The sequence below is a fragment of the Balaenoptera acutorostrata genome, chromosome 12 (genome assembly GCF_949987535.1).
Source record: "Balaenoptera acutorostrata chromosome 12, mBalAcu1.1, whole genome shotgun sequence".
Classification (NCBI taxonomy): Eukaryota; Metazoa; Chordata; class Mammalia; order Artiodactyla; family Balaenopteridae; genus Balaenoptera; species Balaenoptera acutorostrata.
Genome location: NC_080075.1, coordinates 21,034,621 through 21,057,138, shown reverse-complemented (window position 1 = coordinate 21,057,138; position 22,518 = coordinate 21,034,621). Strand labels below are relative to the sequence as shown.

Here is a 22,518-nt window from a genome sequence, read left to right as displayed (position 1 = left end):
CTAGTGGGGAAACATAGTTGTTGTTGTTTTTTTTTTTTTTTTTTTCCCAGAACTCAGGAGGTTTTGCATTAAATGAATCCCCCTGTGGATTGCAAGTATTATTCCCTTTATGTGAGACTAGTAACTTCTGTTCCAAGAAGTGGTAATGGCTTATATATTTTTTCATTTTAGTATTAATTCCACTTATTATATTTTTGAGTTTACAAAGAATCTAAAGCCTCCTTATCAGTACTTCCAAAATGTGGTTTGGAATTTACATTTCAAATATACCTTAGTTACCAGGATCTGGAATTTGACACAGTATTTTTAAAATATGTCATATGAAAACCCATAAAAGCCAAAGTAGCATGGTGGGCATGCTAGTCTGTATTTTCTCTTCTGTATGTGTGTGAGAGTGTGCATGTGTGCACATGCACAGAAGAGAGAAGGGGGGAGGGGGAAGGGGAGAAGGCAAGGGGGAGGGGAGGGAGAGGGAGAGAAAGGATATATTTAATGGCTACTGCAAAATGTTTGAGAAAATGAACAAATCGTTTTTATTTAATAAGATGAAGTTTATACCCCTACCTCCCTGCTGGAGGAATTTCTTTAAATACATTTAAGATATTAGGGAAGAATAAAGAAATTAATACCTCCATGTATTATTGCTCTGAATAGCCTGATTATTTGATTCTCTTTTTTATTGTTAAGATCAGCAGGATTTATACTAAAATTTCCTGGTCCATGTTAGAATTTGGATTTTTGGGTTTTTTGGGGTTTTTTTTTTTTTGGTTTTTTGGGGGTTTATTTTAGAATTTTTGCAAGATTTCTTTGTTTTGACATCTGTTACTTTTGAAAGTTGCCTCTACCCGGTATACTTAATAGGAACAAATGTTAATTTTAGCAAGGGATGCTAGAATATACAGAACATGGTGATAAAGTATTTATCATCAGTGTTATAACTATGATTTCATTGATGCTTTTAGACTTGCTATTAGAAGACTTGGTCCTGTTGTTTCCAGGAGCCCTGCTGTCTGTTTTGTTATCACAAGTGTTTGCTGAACGTGTTGATCTGTTTCTAAATAACTTTTTCTGATTCCTCAGACTGATTAATATGTTTTGTTGTACCCAGTACTCAAGTTGATTGATAACTTTCCAAAACACCTGTGGTGCAGATCTCAGTAATAAGGGGGGGTGTAGTAGGTTGTGTCTGACCACCAGACCTGTCTGTGCAGGAGTGTCGTGTGTTCAGTTATACCTTGGGTTTTACTTACCATTTTGGTCCAGAGAAAATGGATAATTTAAGATGCCTGTGGGTAGACAGAAATAGAAGATGCATGGTTGGTAGAAGCTTTGGTAAGCATTTTAGTAGGTGGAAAATCTGGGTGGTGGTCAGTGAGGTGTATTGGGGCAGGAAGAATTGAGCGAAGTATCCTGACATGTGAGATATCGCCAAGCATTTGACAGTAGTTCCTTAAAGTGCTTTCAAATTGAAAGGGGGAGGGAAAATATTTATCCTATAACATCACCTATGTTGCAACTATGATTTCACATATTTACCACAAGATGCAGTTTATTTTTTTAAAAGGTAAAAGAATATTCACATGACGTTCTTGCAGGTAGCAGGTACCTGTCTCCTCCTTAAATCAAATAAGAGTAAAAGGTTGTAAAGGCCACAAGGAAAATTTTGAAAGAGTCTTTGTAACATGTTGGGCTATATAAGTAATGATTTTATGTACCCATATCTATGGGCTTATTTAACAATATCTATGTGAATGTCACATTTTACTAAAGGCATTAGCTGGCTCCTTGAACTTTCATATTTAATAATTCTTAGATTCAGTAGTTGTGTTGTAACTTTGACAGAAAATTTGTAATCTGACTTGAAAAACAAACTTAATGTTATTTTTCTGTTTGTTTTTTGTTATGAGAAACAAACCATTAACTGGCAAGCAGGTTATGCCTACATCATTGAAATGGTATGAAGAGAATGACTTTTCAAAATTGTATAAGAAAAGGGCTTGGCTCTTTCAAACTTCCGCATATGGAAAATGGAAACTTTCATAGCAATTCACAGAAAGGAAGTGTGTACAGAGCTGCATAAAAAGTGAAAAATTGTCACCCAAAGCTTTATCTACCAAATGTTATGATAGTAACCTAGCACGGTTTTAAAAAATGTTTGTATGTGTCTGTGTATGTATGTATACATACATATTTAGTGCATGTGTTATTTATTTTTCTAAATAAGTGTACATTCCTGAACCTAATGTATTATATACAATTATGAAATATATACATTTTGTAGAGAAAAGGGAATTGTGCATTGTTGTTGGGAATGTAAATTGGTGGAGCCATAATGGAAAATAGTATGAATGTTCTTCAAAAATTGAAAATAGTTCTATCATATGACCCAGCAATTCCACTTATGAAAATACTGTCTTGAAAAGATATCTGTACCCGATGTTCATGGCAGCATTATGTACGATAGCCAAGACATGGAAACAATCTAAGTGTCCATGGATGAATGAATGAATAAAGAAAATTACACACACACACACACACACACACACACACACACACACACACACACACAGAATGGAATACTATTTAGCCGTAAAAAAGAATGAAATCTTGCTATTTGTGACAACATGAATGGACCTTGAGGGCATTATGCTAAGTGAAATAAGTCAGACAGAGAAAGACAAACACCATATGATCTTACTTAAATGTGGAACCTAAACAAGCAAACTAAAAATGCATTCATGGATATAAGTCCTGGGGATGTAATGTATAGCATGGTGACTATAGTTAATAACACTGTATTGTGTATTTGGAAGTTGCTAAGAGAGTAGATCTTAAAAGTTCTCATCAAAGAAAAACACTTCTAGCTATGTATGGTGATGAATGTTAACTAAACTTATTGTGGTGATCATGTTACGTATATACATTGTATGTGTGTGTGTGTGTATATATATATATATATATATATATATATAATCTATAAATAATATAGTGATGTAGTTAATGTTAGCTGCTGTAACAGATAAACCTCAAAATATCAAAGGCTTAACATAGTGGAAGTTTTCTTCTCATTACATAATATCCAAATAGGTCTTTCTGATCCATGGGTCGGTCTCCTTCAAGGGAAAATTTAAGGGCTTCGGCTCCTTCCAGCCTGTGGCTTCATCATCTTCAACACCTGGCTTCCAAATTTGTCAGTTTGGGGGAAGAAATGTGGAGGAGGGTGTTAGTGACCCAGGTTGAGAAGAGCACATATCACTTGAGGCACACATTCTGTTGGTTGGAATTCAGTCAGTTGACCACATAAACTCCAAGGGAGGCTGGGAAATGCAATCTTGTCTTGTGAACAGAGGAAAAGGAAGTGTGTTCAATAGCACCAGGTGGTCTTTCCCATTAACAATAATGAAAACAATGAACTTACTTTTCACTAAAAATAAATATAAGATATATAATTTAAATGGTTAAATTTTCTGTTTACTTAACCTTTTTAAAGTTTTGCAAATCATACTTGCTTTAGGCCATCATTAGCTAATATCTCAAGGAAACTGGAATGAGATTCATTGTTAGAAATAATGGATGCAAATATATATTTCAACTTCTCAGCTCTGATTAGCTTGTCTTTTTTTCAGCCTCATAACGTAGCTAACAAAAGCTTGTACTAAGAATAGAGGGAGAGTCGAGGAATGCTGTATCCTCTTGCCACAGCACCAGAACCAAAACCACACGGAGGTGATGGATAAAACTAACCATAGGGAAGATGGCGGAGTAGAAGGACGTGTGCTCACTCCCTCTTGTGAGAGCACTGGAATCACAATAACCTGCTGAACAATCATCGACAAGAAGACACTGGAACTCACCAAAAAAGATACCCCACATCCAAAGACAAAGGAGAAGCCACAGTGAGATGGCAGGAGAGGTGCAATCACAATAAAATCAAATCCCATAACTGCTGAATGGGTGACTCACAAACTGGAGAACACTTATACCACAGAAGTCCACCCACTGGAGTGAAAGTTCTGAGCCCCACGTCAGGCTACCCAACCTGGAGGTCTGGCAATGGAAGAAGGAATTCCTAGAGAATCAGACTTTGAAAGCTAGTGGGATTTGATTGCAGGACTTTGACAGAACTGGGGGAAACAGAGACTCCACTCTTGGAGGGTACACACAAAGTAGTGTGCGCATTGGGACCCAGGGGAAGGAGCAGTGACCCCATAGGAGACTGAACCAGACCTAGCTGCTATTATTGGAGGGTCTCCAGTAGAGGCGGGGGGTGGCTGTGGCTCACTGTGAGGACAAGGACACTGACAGCAGAAGTTCCGGGACTTACTCCTTGGCATGAGCCCTCCCAGAGTCCACCATTAGCCCCACCAAAGAGTGGGGTAGGCTCCAGTGTTGGGTCGCCTCAGGCCAAACAACCAACAGGGAGGGAACCCAGCCCCCCATCGGCAGACAAACAGATTAAAGTTTTACTGAGCTCTGCCCACCAGAGCAATACCCAGCTCTACCCACCACAGTCCCTCCCATCAGGAAACTTGCACAAGCCTCTTAGAGAGCCTCATCCACCAGAGGGCAGACAGCAGAAGCAAGAAGAACTACAATCCTGCAGCCTGGGGAACAAAAACCATATTCACAGAAAGATAGACAAGATGAAAAGGCAGAGGGCTATGTACCAGAGGAAGGAACAAGATAAAACCCTGGAAAAACAACTAAATGAGGTGGAGATAGGCAACCTTCCATAAAAAGAATTCAGAATAATGATAGTGAAGTTGGTAGACTTACAGACTCAGAAAAAGAATGGAGGCAAAGATCGAGAAGATGCAAGAAATGTTTAACAAAGACCTAGAAGAATTAAAGAACAAAGACCTAGAAGTATTAAAGAACAAAAACCTAGAAGAATTAAAGAACAAACAAACAGAGATGAACAATACAATAACTGAAATGAAAAATACACTAGAAGGAATCAATAACAGAATAACTGAGGGAGAAGAACAGATAAGTGACCTGGAAGACAGAATGGTGGAATTCACTGCCATGGAAGAAAATAAAGAAAAAAGAATGAAAAGAAATGAAGACAGCCAAAGAGACCTCTGGGACAACATTAAAGCCAACAAGATTCGCATAATAGGGGCCCCAGAAGGAGAATAGAGAGAGAAAGGACCTGAGAAAATATTTGAAGAGATTATAGTCGAAAAATTCCCTAACATGGGAAAGGAAATAGCCATCCAAGTCCAAGAAGTGCAGAGAGTCCCAGGCAGGATAAACCCAAGGAGAAACACGCCAAGACACATAGTAATCAAATTGACAAAAATTAAAGACAAAGAAAAATTATTGAAAGCAACGAAGGAAAATTGACAAATAACATACAGGGAACTCCCATAAGGTTAACAGCTGATTTCTCAGCAGAAACTCTACAAGCCAGAAGGGAGTGGCATGATATACTTAAAGTGATGAAATGGAAGAACCTACAACTAAGATTACTCTACCTGGCAAGGATCTCATTCAGATTCGATGGAGAAATCAAAAGCTTTACAGACAAGCAAAAGCTAGGAGAATTCAGCACCACCAAACCAGCTCTACAACAAATGCTAAAGGAACTTCTCTAAGTGGGAAACACAAGAGAAGAAAAGGACCTACAAAAACAAACCCATAACAATTAAGAAAATGGTCATAGGAACATACATATCGATAATTACCTTAAATGTGAATGGATTAAATGCTCCAACCAAAAGACACAGTCTCACGGAATGGATACAAAAAGAAGACCAATATATATGCTGTCTACAAGAGACCCACTTCAGACCTAAGGACACATACAGACTGAAAATGAGGGGATGGAAAAAGATATTCCATGCAAATGGAAATCAAAAGAAAGCTGGAGTAGCAATACTCATATCAGATAAAATAGACTTTAAAATAAAGAATATTACAAGAGACAAGGAAGGACACTACATAATGATCAAGGGGTTAATCCAAGAAGATATAACAATTATAAATATATATGCACCTAACATAGGAGAACCTCAATACATAAGGCAACTGCTAACGGCTATAAAAGAGGAAATCAACAGCAACACAATAATAGTAGGAGACTTTAACACCTCACATACACCAATGGACAGATCATCCAAAAAGAAAATTAATAAGGAAACACAAGCTTTCAATGACACAATAGACCAGATAGCTCTAATTGATATTTATAGGACATTCCATCCAAAAACAGCAGATTACACTTTCTTCTCAAGTGCACACAGAACCTTCTCCAAGATAGATCACATCTTGGGTCACAGATCCAGCTTCAGTAAGTTTAAGAAAATTGAAATCATATCAAGCATCTTTTCTGACCACAACATTGTGAGATTAGAAATCAATTACAGGGAAAAAAAACGTAAAAAACACAAACACATGGAGGCTAAACAATATGTTACTAAATAACGAGAGATCACTGAAGAAATCGAAGAGGAAATCAAAAAATACCTAGAGATGAATGACAACGAAAATACGACGATCCAAAACCTATGTGATGCCACAAAAGCAGTTCTAAGAGGGAAGTTTACAGAAATACAAGCCTACCTCAGGAAACAAGAAAAATCTCAAATAAACACTCTAACCTTACACCTAAAGGAACTAGAGAAATAAGAACAAGCAAAACCCGAAGTTAGCAGAAAGAAAGAAATCATAAAGATCAGATCAGAAATAAATGAAATAGAAACAAAGTAAACAATAGCAAAGATCAATAAAACTAAAAGCTGGTTCTTTGAGAAGATAAACAAAATTAATAAACCATTAGGCAGACTCATCAAGAAGAGGGAGAGGACTCAAATCAATAAAACTAGAAATGAAAAAGGAGAAGTTACAATAGACACCACAGAAATACAAAGCATCCTAAGAGACTACTACAAGCAACTCTATGCCAATGAAATGGACAACCTGGCAGGAATGGACAAATTCTTAGAAAGGTATAGCCTTCCAAGACTGAACAAGGGAAAAATAGAAAATATGAACAGACCAATCACAAGTAATGAAATTGAAACTGTGATTAAAAATCTTCCAACAAACAAAAGTCCAGGACCACATTGCTTCACAGGTGAATTCTATCAAACATTTAGAGAAGAGCTAACATTTGTCCTGAGAAGGACAGAGGGAGGAACATAGCAAAGGGAGGGAGGAACACTCCCAAACTCATTTTATGAGGCCACCATCACCCTCATACCAAAACCAGACAAAGATGCCACAAAGAAAGAAAACTACAGGTGAATATCACTGATGAATATAGATGTAAAAATCCTCAACAAAATACTAGCAAACAGAATCCAACAACACATTAAAAGGATCATACACCATGATCAAGTGGGATATATCCCAGGGATGCAAGGATTCTTCAATATATGCAAATCAATCAATGTGATACATGATATTAACAAATTGAAGATTAAAAACCATATGGTCATCTCAACAGATGCAGAAAAAGCTTTTGACAAAATTCAACACCCATTTATGATAAAAAAACTCTACAGAATGTGAGCATAGAGGGAACCTACCTCATCATAATAAAGGCCATATACGACAAACTCACAGCAATAGTTCTCAGTGGTGAAAAACTGAAACATTTCCTCTAAGATCAGCAACAAAACAAGGATATCCACTCTCGCCATTATTATTCAACATAGTTTTGGAAGTCTTAGCCATGGCAATCAGAGAAGAAAAAAAAAAAATAAAAGGAATACAAATTGGAAAAGAAGAAATAAAACTGTCACTGTTTGCAGATGACATGATACTATACATAGAGAATCCTAAAGATGCCACCAGAAAAGTACTAGAGCTAATCAATGAATTTGGTAAAGTTGCAGGATACAAAATCAATGCCCAGAAAGCCCTTGCATTCCTATACACTAATGATGAAAAATCTGAAAGAGAAATTATGGAAACACTCCCATTTACCATTGCAACAAAAAGAATAAAATACCTAGGAATAAACCTACCTAGGGAGACAAAAAACCTGTATGCAGAAAACTATAAGATACTGATGAAAGAAATTAAAGATGATACAAACAGATGGAGAGATACACCATGTTCTTGAATTGGAAGACTCAATATTGTGAAAATGACTATACTACCCAAAGCAATCTACAGATTCAGTGCAATCCCTATCAAGTTACCGATGCATTTTTTACAGAACTAGAACAAAAAATCTTAAAATTTGTATGGAAACACAAAAGACCCCGAATAGTCAAAGCAGTCTTGAGGGAAAAAAATGGAGCTGGAGGAATCAGACTCCCTGACTTCAGACTGCACAACAGAGTTACAGTAATCAAGACAGTATGGTACTGGCACAAAAACAGAAATGTAGATTAATGGAACAGGATAGAAAGCCCAGAGATAAACCCACGCACCTATGGTCAACTAATCTATGACAAAGGAGGCAAGGATGTACAATGGAGAAAAGACAGTCTCTTCAGTAAGTGGTGCCAGGAAAACTGGACAGCTACATGTAAAAGAATGAAATTAGAACACTACCTAACACCATACACAAAAATAAACTCAGAATGCATTAGAGACCTAAATGTAAGACTGGACACTATAAAACTCTTAGAGGAAAACATAGGAAGAACACTCTTTGACATAAATCACAGCAAGATCTTTTTTGACCCACCTCCCAGAGTAATGGAAATTAAAACAAAAGTAAACAAATGGGACCTAATGAAACTTCAAAGCTTTTGCACAGCAAAGGAAACCAGAAACAAGACGAAAAGACAACCCTCAGAATGGGAGAAAATATTTGCAAACGAATCAACGGACAAAGGATTAATCTCCAAAATATATAAACAGCTCATGCAGCTCAATATTAAAAAAAACAAACAACCCAATTAAAAAATGGGCAGAGGACCTAAATAGACATTTCTCCAAAGAAGACATACAGATGGCCAAGAAGCACATGAAAAGCTACTCAATATCACTAATTATTAGAGAAATGCAAATCAAAAGTACAATGAGGTATCAGCTCCCACCAGCTAGAATGGGCATCATCAGAAAATCTACAAACAACAAATGCTGGAGAGGGTGTGGAGAAAAGGGAACGCTTTTGCACTGTTAGTGGGAATGTAAATTGATACAGCCACTATGGAGAACATTATGGAGGTTCGTTAAAAAACTAAAAATAGAATTACCATATGATCTAGCAATCCCACTACTGGGCATATACCCAGAGAAAACCATAATTACCATACAGAGTGGTAATTATGGTAAAACCATAATTACCATACTTCACCATACAGAGTGAAGTAAGTCAGAAAGAGAAAAACAAATATCGTATATTAAGGCATATATGTGGAACCTAGAAAAATGCTACAGGTGAACCGGTTTGCAGGACAGAAATAGAGACACAGATGTAAAGAACAAACATATGGACACCAAGGGGCGAAGTGGTGGGGTGTGTGTGTGTGATGAATTGGGAGATTGGGATTGACATATATACACTAATATGTATAAAATGGATAACTAATAAGAACCTGCTGTATAAAAAAATAAATAAAATAAAATTCAAAAATTAAGAAACAGCAACAACAACAAAACTAACCATAGGAAAGTCACAGTTAGCTAAAATTGTCTCATTCCCAGAAAAGAACCTGGATAGCTACTCGATATCTAAACAAAGGACAAGTAGGCAGAGGAAATACCTAAGCAACAAGCCATTGTTACAGAGTCCCGTTTTAACATATAATTTCCTCTCGCCTGCTTCACTGTACCTGTACTTGATCTTATTTAGTCCTGTTGGCCAAAGAAAAAAAAGATAACCAAAAAATTTATTGTTAAAGTAGCTTGGGGACACTATGTAATTGTGTATATTTTACAGTTTAAAAGCTCCTCAGGGAAAGAAATTAAAAAAAAATATGAAGTCATCCTTTGCTTCTAGAGACGGTGTTTCATCTTCTTTTCTCACCCATATGTGAATGATAAAAATGAAGTTGTAAGTACTTAAACCCATATTCAGTTTGTGGTACATTCTGCTTGTATTCACTGCAGTGAATAAAGGATTATTTATAAAAGAAAACTGCAAGGAAAAAAGAAAAGACTAGGGGGAGGGTCAGCCCTGCATTTTCTTAAATTGTTAAATTGTGGTTGCATTTTTAGTACTATCTTCAAGTCCCAGTTTCCAATTCGCAGTGGTCCTTTTAAGTTTCTGGTCCATTTTGTGAGGGTGTTTTTGTATATGTTTGAAAAATCAATTAATCTAATCCTTAAATCCACTTAACAAGGTATATACATTGAAGTGTAAGGCCACCATTGCCAATTCCTTGGATTTGTGGACCTTACCTTTCTCTCCAGATACCCCATTTGTCATATGTGGCTCAAGGCCATCTGATGTAGAGATGGGGTGGTGGTCCCAGTTTAAGTCCTTATATGAAACATTAATATGGCTTAATTCTTAATTTCCTTTTTTACACAAAAGCCAATGGTACTTTTCCTATGTCCCATGGATTATCCATTACTTCCCATAGAGTGTGTGCACTCTGTGTTGGAATCCACTAACTTTAAAGAAGGAAAATGTCAAAGCAAGTAGCGTTGTCAATCAATGATTGTAATAGTAAAAAGACTTGGCGAATTTGGGGGGAATAGAAGTTTTGGTCAACTGAATCCTTTAGCTAACATAGTGTTGATTGGAAAATAGTTTTTATTTATCATGGTTTCAGATTTATGAATATGTTTCTTGTAACAGTCTAGTTTTATTTTGTTTCCTTTTATTTTAATCTTAGTTAAATCCAAAATAGTGAATCATGAACGTAGTTTAGTCATTCTTCAATTTGGGGGGACATTAAGAACAGCATGGGATTTTCTCAGATGGGCGCTGATGGTTAGAACATTTAGGATTCTTTTTGGAATATTTATTTATTTAGTTAGTTAGTTATTTTTGGCTGTGTCGGGTCTTAGTTGTGGCATGCGGAATCTTTGTTGAGGCATGCGGGATTCATTGTGGCGCGTGGGCTCTTCACTGCCGCACATGGGCTTTTCTTTAGTTGTGACGTGCGAGTTTTCTCTTCTCTAGTTGTGGCGCGCAGGCTCTAGGACTCGTGGGCTCTGTAGTTTGCGGAATAAAGGCTCTCTAGTTGAGGCCCGCGAGCTCAGTAGTTGTCGTGTGTGGGCTTAATTGCCCTGCAGCATGTGGGATCTTAGTTCCCTGACCAGTGATCAAATCTGCGTCGCCTGCATTGGAAGGCAGATTCTTTACCACTGGACCACCAGGGAAGTCCCAACATTTAGGATTTTTAAAAACAGAAACACCTTCTCACTCACTTAAAATTCCTGATTCTAAACAGTTGCTCCTTCAGTGAATTCTGATATTGCTTTAGTGTCTTAATTTTGAGTGTAATTTTTCATTGCTGTAAGTGTAGACGTTGAAAGTTACACAGATTGTAGGAAAATCTAGGTTGTTACTAGATCCTTTAAATAGGTTTGTTTCTTGTGCTTGTTTGGTTTACCATGTTTTATCAAATCTAACATGTCATCAATTGTAAGATATATATATATTTAAGTACCTGTAAGAAAAAAATGAAATTTTATCAGATGTATATTTTAGATGACACAGATTGTGGGATTCATCCTCATTTTGCATATGTAAAAGTGTGGAAAAAAGGTATATCAATGGACAGAATATATTTTACTGCCTTCCATAAAAGATTTATGGAGACTTTAAAGGATATATAAAATACTGAAAGGTTAACATACCTTAAAGGAAAGTGATTTAACCTCATAGCACAGGGAGATCAGCTCTGTGCTTTGTGACCACCTAGAGGGTTGGGATAGGGAGGGTGGGAGGGTGGGAGATGCAAGAGGGAGGAGATATGGGAACATATGTATATGTATAACTGATTCACTTTGTTATAAAGCAGAAACTAACACACCATTGTAAAGCAATTATACTCCAATAAAGATGTTAAAAAAAAAAAGAAAGATGACTATAAGTATAGATAAGGAGCAAAGATGGAGACTAACACAGTAATAATAAACATTAAATCATATGCTTTATAATCGGGACCACAGACTTGGGATAAGCTTTTTTTATTGAAGTCAGTGCAAAAAGGAATAATTTATTTATTACACAATTTAATGTCCATGCAATAAAATCAAACCCGTTTCTAAGGAGAGGTTCCAATATTCTTGGTACTAAAATCATTCAAAAATTTCTCGGTATTATGTGAAGAATGATTATCTTATCTATAACTTTAGTGTATACACAGTGAGCTTTCTAAAACCCTTTGTGGTAGTATCCTCCATTGAAGTAAGTGATATTGCACTAAGGCAGTAGAAACATTTGCACCAGTGTCCAGGATAATACCATTTCTCTCTTGCTTATGTGTTTTAAGTTGAGATATTATAATAGGTGGAGAGAGAGGTGGACTGCACTTCCTTCAAGCAAAACTAAATGTTGTTTCTCTCAGACAAGCTTTTGGATGACAGTAAATCTAGACCACACTCCCTGGAGGTTACAAGAAATTGAGCTCCTAATGCTGCTACTTAAATATGAAACAGCAGGCTTAATAGAGAGTGGAAAATGTTAGTTTAACATCCTATAAGGAAAATTGAGTTTCTTCTGAAGAACAAGTGCTTAAGGAGAAGGCTACCTTTTTTTAAATAAACTTATATATTTATTTTTGGCTGTGTTGGGTCTTCATTGCTGCACACGGGCTTTCTCTAGTTGCAGCGAGTGAGGTCTACTCTTCGTTGCGGCACGCAGGCTTCTCATTGTGGTGGCTTCTTTTGTTGTGGAGCACGGGGTCTAGGTGTGAGGGCTTCAGTAGTTGTGGCACTCGGGCTCAGTAGTTGTGGCTCACGGGTTCTAGAGCGCAAGCTCAGTAGTTGTGGCTCACGGGCTTAGTTGCTCTGCTGCATGTGGGATCTTCCAGGACCAGGGCTTGAACCCATGTCCCCTGCATTAGCACGGGCATTCTTAACCACTGCATCACCAGGGAAGTCCCGAGAAGGCCACCTTATTTCATCTTGGCTTATAGACACTAGTGAGATTCTTGCTAGGAAATAAGTTTGAACCACTTCTAATGAAAGATGAATGGATCATCCAGGGCCCAACTGATCCACTCTGTAAATTGTAACCACAGGAAGTTTAGCTTAGAAAAACATTTGATATAGTTATAACTGGCTATTCATAGAAATTTACTATAGTCATAACTGGCTGGCCATAGAAATTCCTCAAACCCAATCACAGAATGTCTGGTTTAGGGTTAATTTTGGAAATCTACTTTTTGGTGTTAACAGATCTTCCTTGACTTACAATGAGGTTAAGTCCTGATAAAACCATCGTAAGTTGAAAATATTGTGTGGCAAACTCATTAATCCACCTAACCTACTGAACATCATAGCTTAGTATAGCTTACCTTAAATGTGCTTAGACCATAGCTTACAGTTGGGCAAAATCATCTAACACAAAGCTTATTTTAACTTATTTTTTAAATTAAAAAAATTATTTTATATTGGGCTATAGTTGATTTACAATGTTTTAGTTTCAGGTGTACAGCATAGTGATTCAGTTATACATATACCTACTGTACAGCACAGGGAACTCAGCTCAATATTCTGTAATAAGCTAAGTGGGAAAAGAATTTGAAAAATAATAGATATATGTATATGAATAACTGAAACCTATTTTAAATAGAGTGTTGAATACCTAATGTAATTTATTGAATACTGTACTGAAAGTGAAAAACAGAATAGTTGTGTGAGTACAGAATGGTTATTAGTGTGTGGTTGTTTCCCCTCGGGATCAGGGGATGGTGGGTTTACTGGGAACTGAGGTTGCCCTTGCCTGGCATCACGAGAGAGTATCGTAGCACATATTGCTAGCCCAGGAAAAGATCAAAAATCAAAATTCGAAGTATGTTTTCTACTGAATGCATATCACTTTCTCACCATTGTAAAGCCGAAAAATCAGTAAGTCAAACCATGACAATTCAGAGACCATCTGTATACTGTTCAAGACGAAATATTTGGAAAAAGTATACCAAAGCAACTGAGTGGGAAGGCTTGCCTTGTGGCCCTATTTAAAAATTGCAGGTGAGTCTACAAAGAATAATCACTTAAATGGGAAACATTATTTATAGGCTTTCTTTCTAGCATTACTTAACTAGTAGAAGTTCAGGTCTGCTTTAGATATAATAAAACCTTACCTTCAAAGTTTAAGAATACATGCTTCCAGGACTCTGTATCAATGAACATACATACTAATCTACACTGTCAATATCAAATAACTGGGAAGAATTTTTTCAAAGACAAAGAGACCAGAATTATTCTTTATTTTATCCCTCTTTAACTTACTAGTGCCTCGTTATAAAAGAAGATCATCATTTCTAATTCTGACTTTTGAAGTTGTGGAAGCATCAGTAACTGCGGTTCTTGTAATTTACTTCTTTTTGTCTAAAATGGGATGTGGAGTTGTGTTTGGGAAGAAAAGATAAGTTCAATACGAAATTCCATTGCAATAGTTTCTATGACGTGGAAGTCTTACTTTAGTTATTAGTGAGACTACCATAAGTCTGTATTATCACCTCCTTTTGCTCGAGCACTACTGTCACTGTGCTGGTCTCCTTTTCTCTCCAAAATGCACAATATACATACACCTTATATGTCCTGGAGATTCTGTGCTAGGATATAACTTATAATGGACTGTACCACAAGGTGAGCATATATCATTTCATATATTTTATAAGGAAAAGTACAAGACATATTTGTGCCTACTGTATAATTGCAAAATGAATAGATTAGGTAATCAAGGAGTGATTCAAGGAAGACCTCATTTTGACTAATTACTTGGCAGTTGTTTTTCTGACTTGGCACTGCTCAAAACCTGACAAGATTTCTCCTAGAGGCTTCATGTTATCAAATATACTACCATTTGAGTATTTTAACTCCTTAAAGAGTTTTCCTCTTTAAGGATTTTTTCATTTATCTTCAGTTGCTCCTGGAATAAATAACTTGTTTTTGATAATTTTGTTTTCAAATATGCACCTCACAATGCTCTTGCTTTTTTTAAGCTATAACAGTAATGAAAGCTCTCTGTTATGTTTGCTGAGCAATTATGACAAAGGAAATACTTTAGAGCAGTGCAACAGTAGAATTCATAAAGACTTACTACTCACATCTACAGAGTGCATGAATCTAGCAAAATGGTGCCTAAGTTACCATTTTTTATTTTCAGCTCTTGGTTCTCTTTTTTTGGTTTCCTGGAGAGCTCAAATAATGGCTTGATTCATAGCATTCACATCTGTTTACTCTTACTTTTCCAAGTTCCTTGTGATTGCCTAACAGAGGAAATTGCCTTTCAATCAATTCATCAACAAGTTGTTTTTGTGGACTCCTGATATGTCATGGCACCTAAAATAAGAGGAAGGGTTTACCTCTAGAAGTCATTGCTTTATCTCTCTCACTTTCTTTGGGTTCAGCTAGACTGCTGTTTCTGAAAGTAAAGTCTATAAACCATGCATATCCTAATTTCATGTGATGCATGTGAAATACACTAGCTGAGACCTACAGGAGCAGAAGCACTATAAGATCTAGGAATTTGCCATCTAACAAGCATCTAGGTGATTCTAAGGTATGATAAAGTCTGAAAATCATTGTCCTAGAATTCAGTGCTTCTCAGATTTTAATGTGCACATGAATTACTTTGGGATCTTGTTAAAATACAGATTCTCTTTTAGTAGGTCTGGAGTGGAGCCTGAGAGTCTATATTTCTAACCAGCCCTGGGTGACAATGATATCTCCAGAGCTCACTTTCAATAGAATGCCCTATGGATAAGGCTTAGACAAACTACACTGTTGATGGTTATGGGCAGATGTGACAGAGTCGCCAAGACAAAGTGCCTTGGTGCCCTCACTATTGCTTATTGTTTTGGAAGAAGTCTTCCATGTCTATTGAGTTTGTACATCCTGGAAGCAGAGAACTGATCAAGTAGAAGAGACATGGTCAAATAAGTTGTCTTACAATAAAACACATTGCAAAAAAAAGAAAGAAATGAAATGGTGTTGGCTACTGCATTACTTGCCATTGTGTAAGAATGGAGGGTCTACTCTTAGGACATTAGATGATGAGTAGTCTATACCAGCCTGGGTCTCATAGTTTCATACTCAAATCACACAGTCAACATATCTGAAAACTATATTTCCCATCCTCTGGCTATTGCTGAGGTTTTTTTATTGACCAGGGTCCATTGGGACCATCATTATGTCAAGGTTCTAGAACCATTGACCATTTATACTCTCATCTATGAGCTGCAGGATTTCTTCTCTTCTTTGATGAGAGGCAGAGACATTGAGGAAATATTTGAGATAGGACTAGAGAAAATCAAGTATCTTGCTAAGCTAAGGTTGAGTTGCCTACAAAGTGGGACCATGTTGAGGGTTTAGAGAGAAGTTGGCATAGCCAATGAATCTGAATGATGTGATCAGAAGATCAGTTTAAAAGGGTGGTAGTACAAAACGATAATTCAAAAAGATGCATGGACCCCTATGTTCATAACAGCACTATTTACAATAGTGAAGACATGGAAGCAACCTAAATGTCCATTGACAGATGAATCAATAAAGAAGATGTGGTATGCATGTACAGTGGAATATTACTCAGCTATTAAAAAAGAATGAAATAATGCCATTTGCAGCAACATGGATAGACCTAAAGATTATCATATTAAGTGAAATAAGTCAGAAAGAGAAAGACAAATACCATATGATATCATTTGTAAGTGGAATCTAAAATACGACACAAATGAACTAATCTACCAAACAGAAACAGATTCACAGATATAGAGAACAGACTTGTGGTTGCCAAAGGAGTTGGGGAAGGAAGGATTGGGAGTTTGGGCTTAGCAGATGCAAACTAGTATATATAGAGAATGGATAAACAGCAGGGTCCTACTGTATAGCACAGGGAACTAGATTCAATATCCTGTGATAAACCATAATGGAAAAGAATATGAAAAATAATGTATGCATATGAATAACTGAATCTCTTTGCTGTACAGCAGAAATTAACACAACATTGTAAATCAACTATACTTTAATAAAATAAATTCAAAAAAAAGGATCATGGTAGCAGCAAGTCTTTCCTGGTGTAGGAGGGAGGAAGATAAAGGTGGGTACAGAGACAAGTAAGCTTGATGACCCTCGTAAAAGCTACAGGAGTTTGGGGAAGGAAAAGATTATTGCTAAAAGAATTAGCCCGGAGATATATCCAGGAGAAAGAAGAAGTGAGTCAATAACACTAAATGTGATAAAGTAGTATGATAAGATAAAAGTAATTTGATTTTGGCAACATATTAATTACTTTAGTGAGAGATCAGTTTAAGAGGACTCTGCTACAGGAGGTGTGAGGATAAAAGCAGAATTTCAGTGGGCTGAGAAATGAATGGAAAGAGAACACGGACACTTTAACACATATGCTTCTCATTTAAAAAAAAAAAAATGTTGGCAGTGGCTAATAAAAGCTAAACTCCTTAGCTTGGCTTTCAGAGCCTTTAAAAGTTTTACTCCACCGCATCTATCTAATCTTGTTTCCTATATCATTCATATACAGCCGCCCTCTCAATTGAGAATGGTCTCCTTACTACCTAGAAAACATCATGCCCATTTTTACACGTCAATGTTCATGCTATTACTCCTAGTCTCTGTTGCTGGAACTTTATGCTTTCTATTTTTTTTTTTCTTCTGCACAAAAGATATGCTCACAAATTGTTAGAGAGGTAACGGGATTGTGTGGATCTTGAGTGGCTCTTGCCTTGGGTGAAAGTTGATGTGGGGATTAGAGAGGGTGAAAGTTGATGTGGGGATTAGAGAGGGTGAAAGTTGATGTGGGGATTAGAGAGGGTGAAAGTTGATGTGGGGATTAGAGAGGGTGAAAGTTGATGTGGGGATTAGAGAGGGTGAAAGTTGACGTGGGGATTAGAGAGGGTGAAAGTTGACGTGGGGATTAGAGAGAGTGCCTGGTTGGGGTAAGAGAAGGTGTACCATTCAACCAGGAATTTCTACAGAATAACCACCTCTTAAAAGGTTGCCACCAAGCTGCACTAGACCTTCAAAAGTCTGTAAACCCCATCTACCCAAGACCTAGTCCCAGCCTGGATATCAGACTTAGACACAGAGATCTGTAGTCTCCAGAGTTCATTGGTGTGTCTCTCTGTTATTTAAATCATCTTTCATGTTCTTCATTACAATTATAATTTTCTTCATACAACATTCTATATTTTGTGTTATGGTTATCTCTGAGAATATCAATTTATGGCTATTGTGAATAGGATATTTTAAACTAGATTTTTCATTGGTAATGCTGTTCTATTAGGTTGTTATTGCTTATCTAGTATTTAACCACTAATAGTTCTAATAGTTTGTCTTTTAATTCTTTTGTAGTTTCTCGATACATTCATATTCTCTATAAGTAATGACAATTTAATGTGTCTACTTTCTAATGTTTATATCTCTTCTTTCTTTTTTCTTATCTAATTTGTTGACTTTGTCCTTCAACAAAGCACTGAATAGCAATAGGGAGAGTTAACAATTATTTCTTTATTCTAGACTGATTAAGACATGAGCATTTATGGAGCCTCATAATTTTCCTTCTATTCTGCTATCTTGTATCTCTTTACGTTCTTCCACATGTGAATAAATGAGAGCGCTTACTAAAAGAGGACTGAATTGATTTGCTTCATTTGAAAGTAATCACATTTTTCTAAGGAACTTCCTGGTAATGTTCTATGTTTATTTTTTCCCACATACTGACACTTCATACTGACTTGTTATTATGAGCATTACCTAAACTGTGCTTTATACAGCAATGCACCATGAGATAACACAAAAATTGAAATCTGTTTGCCTTTGCAGAAGGTGAACCAGAATATAGTCATTTAGCTCTTTTGGTATTAATAGATTCACTGTCAGCTTCCACTCCCCAAAACTGCCAATATGCCTAACATTAATGGCTCCCAACTCCATCCATTTTTTCTAATTTGAGAAGACTGAAAAGTTAGATCACAAAACTTCTCAAAATTATATATAAAATGAGAACAAATCAGATACCAGTGAGAATAGGAATATTTTCCTCCGATAAAGAGCCTAGCCTAAATACAGAAATTATGCACAGTGTAATGAATATAGACAACCATATTGTACTGTAATTATGTAAAGAGATAGAGGTGCCAAGTATCACTACAATGGCAATCATATTACAACATATACATGTATCAACACACTATATACATGTATCAACACACTATATACATGTATCAAATTAACATGTTGTACACCTTAACCTTATACAATGTTATATGGCAAATACATTTGATTAAAAACTAAAAATAAATACGAATAAAAGATTTTTGAGATGTTTGCTGTGTTTGCTTAGGGAGCATAAGAGCTCGTTTCCAGGTAGCGGCTCTTTGGAGAGTTGGGGTTCCTGGAAGAGAGCTGTGTTAATGTGCTAGAGTAAACCGTCGTTAAGGAGAACATTCTTGTACCTCCAAAAAGTAACTTTGGAGACAGGCTGTCTTTCTTCTGATGGTTGCCTCTGTGGGTGGAACTGAAAAGACTGCAAGGTGTTACTGACTGCATAAGTATTTTACAGCTAAATAGCGTTTTCTGACAGTCTTATTCTTAATGACTTTATCTTTCTTTTTTTTGTCTAGTGTTTATACTTAAATGTCCTTAGAGAGTCCTTCTTTAACTGAGTGTGTCTAATTATTAACAATCAAAAGAAAGCTGAATATGACAGCTCCCAACGCTGTATTAACCACTTCTGAAGTAATGGTTCTGCTATATTCATCATCTTGGTTCACATTTATTCAATACTTTTCTTCTGATGTTATCTCTTGCCCTGTAAACTGACTGGACATTAATTGTGACTTTGCCTAATAACTGCTTGCTCTCAGATTTGGAGTAAATTGTAGAGACTATAGCATTTAGAACTTTTCTGTGGACGAGCTTTCTTGATAACCTCCAATAAAGGCTTTAGTTTGCTAACCAGGACACACGTCAGTGCAAATAAACCACAGAACCCACATTCTTATGAAGCTGATAAAAAAAATGCAGAGGTGTAGATGACTAGCTGAATAGAATATGGAACAGTTGCATTCATTTCCCTCCCAGGCTTCTCACTGGCAGAAAATAAAGGTTCAAAAGTCTACAGGAGATAAGCTGTTTAAAAGTATTAAAAGCTTTGTTAGCGATTAAATAGCTCTAGACAAGAGTGCTAAAAGAAGTTTGGCAGGTGAGATATTGTATCCAAATTATGATACTTAGAAAAGGAGTGATAATGCAAATCTAATTTCAATTCTGGAAATTTTAGCAGGTTAACCAAATGTTGACACTGAATCATTCGGTCTCTTTGGATCAAATTTACCATTTTGTTTTTATAAGATGAAATCAGAAATAGCAAGGCTCTTCAAAAGTCCTTGGTAAGTGACACATAAATAATGCATATTGATGGTCCACCATTTATTAACTACTCATGCACCTCTGACTTTTGGGCTCAGTTATTGGTTCTTCTGATTCAAAGTTCAAAGGCAATTCTACATTTTATTTTATTTTATTTCCTCCCTGAAGCTGGGTATTCCAACCAGCGCTAAATTTGTCAACCTGTGAAAGCACCCCCTCCAGTGGATTGGAAACTTTGAGCTACTGGCAAGTCTGCTTTTCTTCCTTATTCACATGCTTTTTTCTTCTACAGGAAATAAATTGCTGTTAATTTATATGCTAAACCATATAATTCCACATTTTCCTTAAGATAAGGCTATGTAATGTGTATTCATGACTTAATAAGCAAAAGATATTTTAAAATTATGAGATGATAATATGCTATTTCTAGACAGTTATGCAGAGTAATTTTACAGTTGTTCTTTTGTATTTAAGGTGACGACCCTTGTCAACACAAGCAACAAAGGCCCATCTGGTAAAAAGAAAGGGAGGTCAAAGAAAGCCCATGTACTGGCTGCATCTGTAGAGCAAGCCACTCAGAACTTTCTGGAAAAGGGTGAACAGATCGCTAAGGAGAGTCAAGATCTCAAAGAAGAATTGGTTGCTGCTGTTGAGGATGTACGCAAACAAGGTAGGCAGAATAATATTATTCTAGAGGGATGTATATTGATGTGTAAACAGTGGATTTTTCTCTAGAAAAATAAGACTACTCAAAAGAGTAGTCTTATTTTTTTCCTGTCTACACTTCTCATTTTTAATTTTGCTGGAATTAGGTGTATAGACAGGTAGAGGCTTTTTTGTTGTAGCAGTATAGCATAGCTGGAAACACTCCATGTCTGCTGTTGCTTGAAAATCTTCAACTTGTTTTCTCCTGGAGATGAAACCAGACTCTTGTGTCAAATTCAGGCTTTAGGGAGGATAGGATGAGAAGACTGTACATTTATAGAGTCATTGAAAATTCAAGATTTTAAGGATGAAGGGAAGAGAAGAATGTAATGTAATAAAATTATTGTTTCTTTGTATGATTTCCAAATTTGTATTTTCAGTTCACAGCTTTCCTCAAAAATCTCTCTCTCTGGTTAGCTAGCTACCAATTGATCAATTATATAGCTAACAAAATAGCTAAAATACTATCAATATTTATTCATCATATTTAAAAAATTTAATTGTGGTGAAATACATATAACATAAAATATATCATCTTAATCATTTTAAGTGTAGAGTTCAGTCATGTAAAGTATATTCACATGGTTGAGTAGCCCATTTGCAGAACTCTTGTAAAACTGAAATTCTATACCTGTTAAACAACCCCCAATTTCGCCTTCCCTCTAGCTCCTGGCAACCATTATTTGACTTTCTTTTTCTATGAGTTTTACTACTCTAGATGCCTTATATAAGTGGAATCATATAGTGTTTGTCTTTTTGTGACTGGCCTGTTTCACTTAGCATAATGTCCTCCAGGTTTATCCATGTTGTAGTATGTGTCAAAATGTCCTTCCTTTTTAGGGCTAGATAATATTCTATCATATATTTATATGGTATTTTCTTTATCCATTCATCCATTGATGGACATTTGTGTCCCTTTCACCTTTTGGCTATTGTGAATAATCCTGCTATGAACATGGGTATATAAATAATCTCTTCATTACCCTGCTTTCAGTTCTTTTGGATTTACACCCAGAGGTGGTATTGCTGGATCATATGGTAGTTCTATTTTTATTTCTTTGAGAAACCTCCAGACTGTTTTTCCATAGCAGCTGTACCATTTTACACTTACACTAACAGTGCACAAGGGTTCCAGTTTCTCCACATCCTTGACAATGCTTGTTATTTTCTATTTTTTTCTTTAGTAGTCATCATAATGGTGTGAGGTGATACTGTGGTTTTGATTTGCATTTCTCTAATGATTAGTTATATTGAGCATCATTTCATATGCTTGTTGGCCATATTTATATCTTCCTTGGAGAAATGTTTATTTAAGCCTTTTGCCTATTCTTCACTCAGGTTATTTATTTTATTATTGTTGTAGTTGTAGTTAAGAGTTCTAGGTATTGACCC

The 22,518-nt window shown here is 36.3% G+C and overlaps 1 protein-coding gene across 4 annotated transcripts in view; it reads left to right on the top strand.

Moving 5' to 3' along the window:
* CTNNA2 (catenin alpha 2) overlaps positions 1 to 22,518 on the top strand; it is a 1,204,911-nt gene that overhangs the window by 241,584 nt on the left and 940,809 nt on the right. For all 4 annotated transcript variants that reach the window (XM_007193016.2, XM_057558785.1, XM_007193017.2 and 1 more), the window contains exon 3: positions 20,896 to 21,091. In XM_007193016.2, the coding sequence (XP_007193078.1) occupies positions 20,896 to 21,091 (196 nt within the window). The remainder of the gene's footprint in view (positions 1 to 20,895; positions 21,092 to 22,518) is intronic.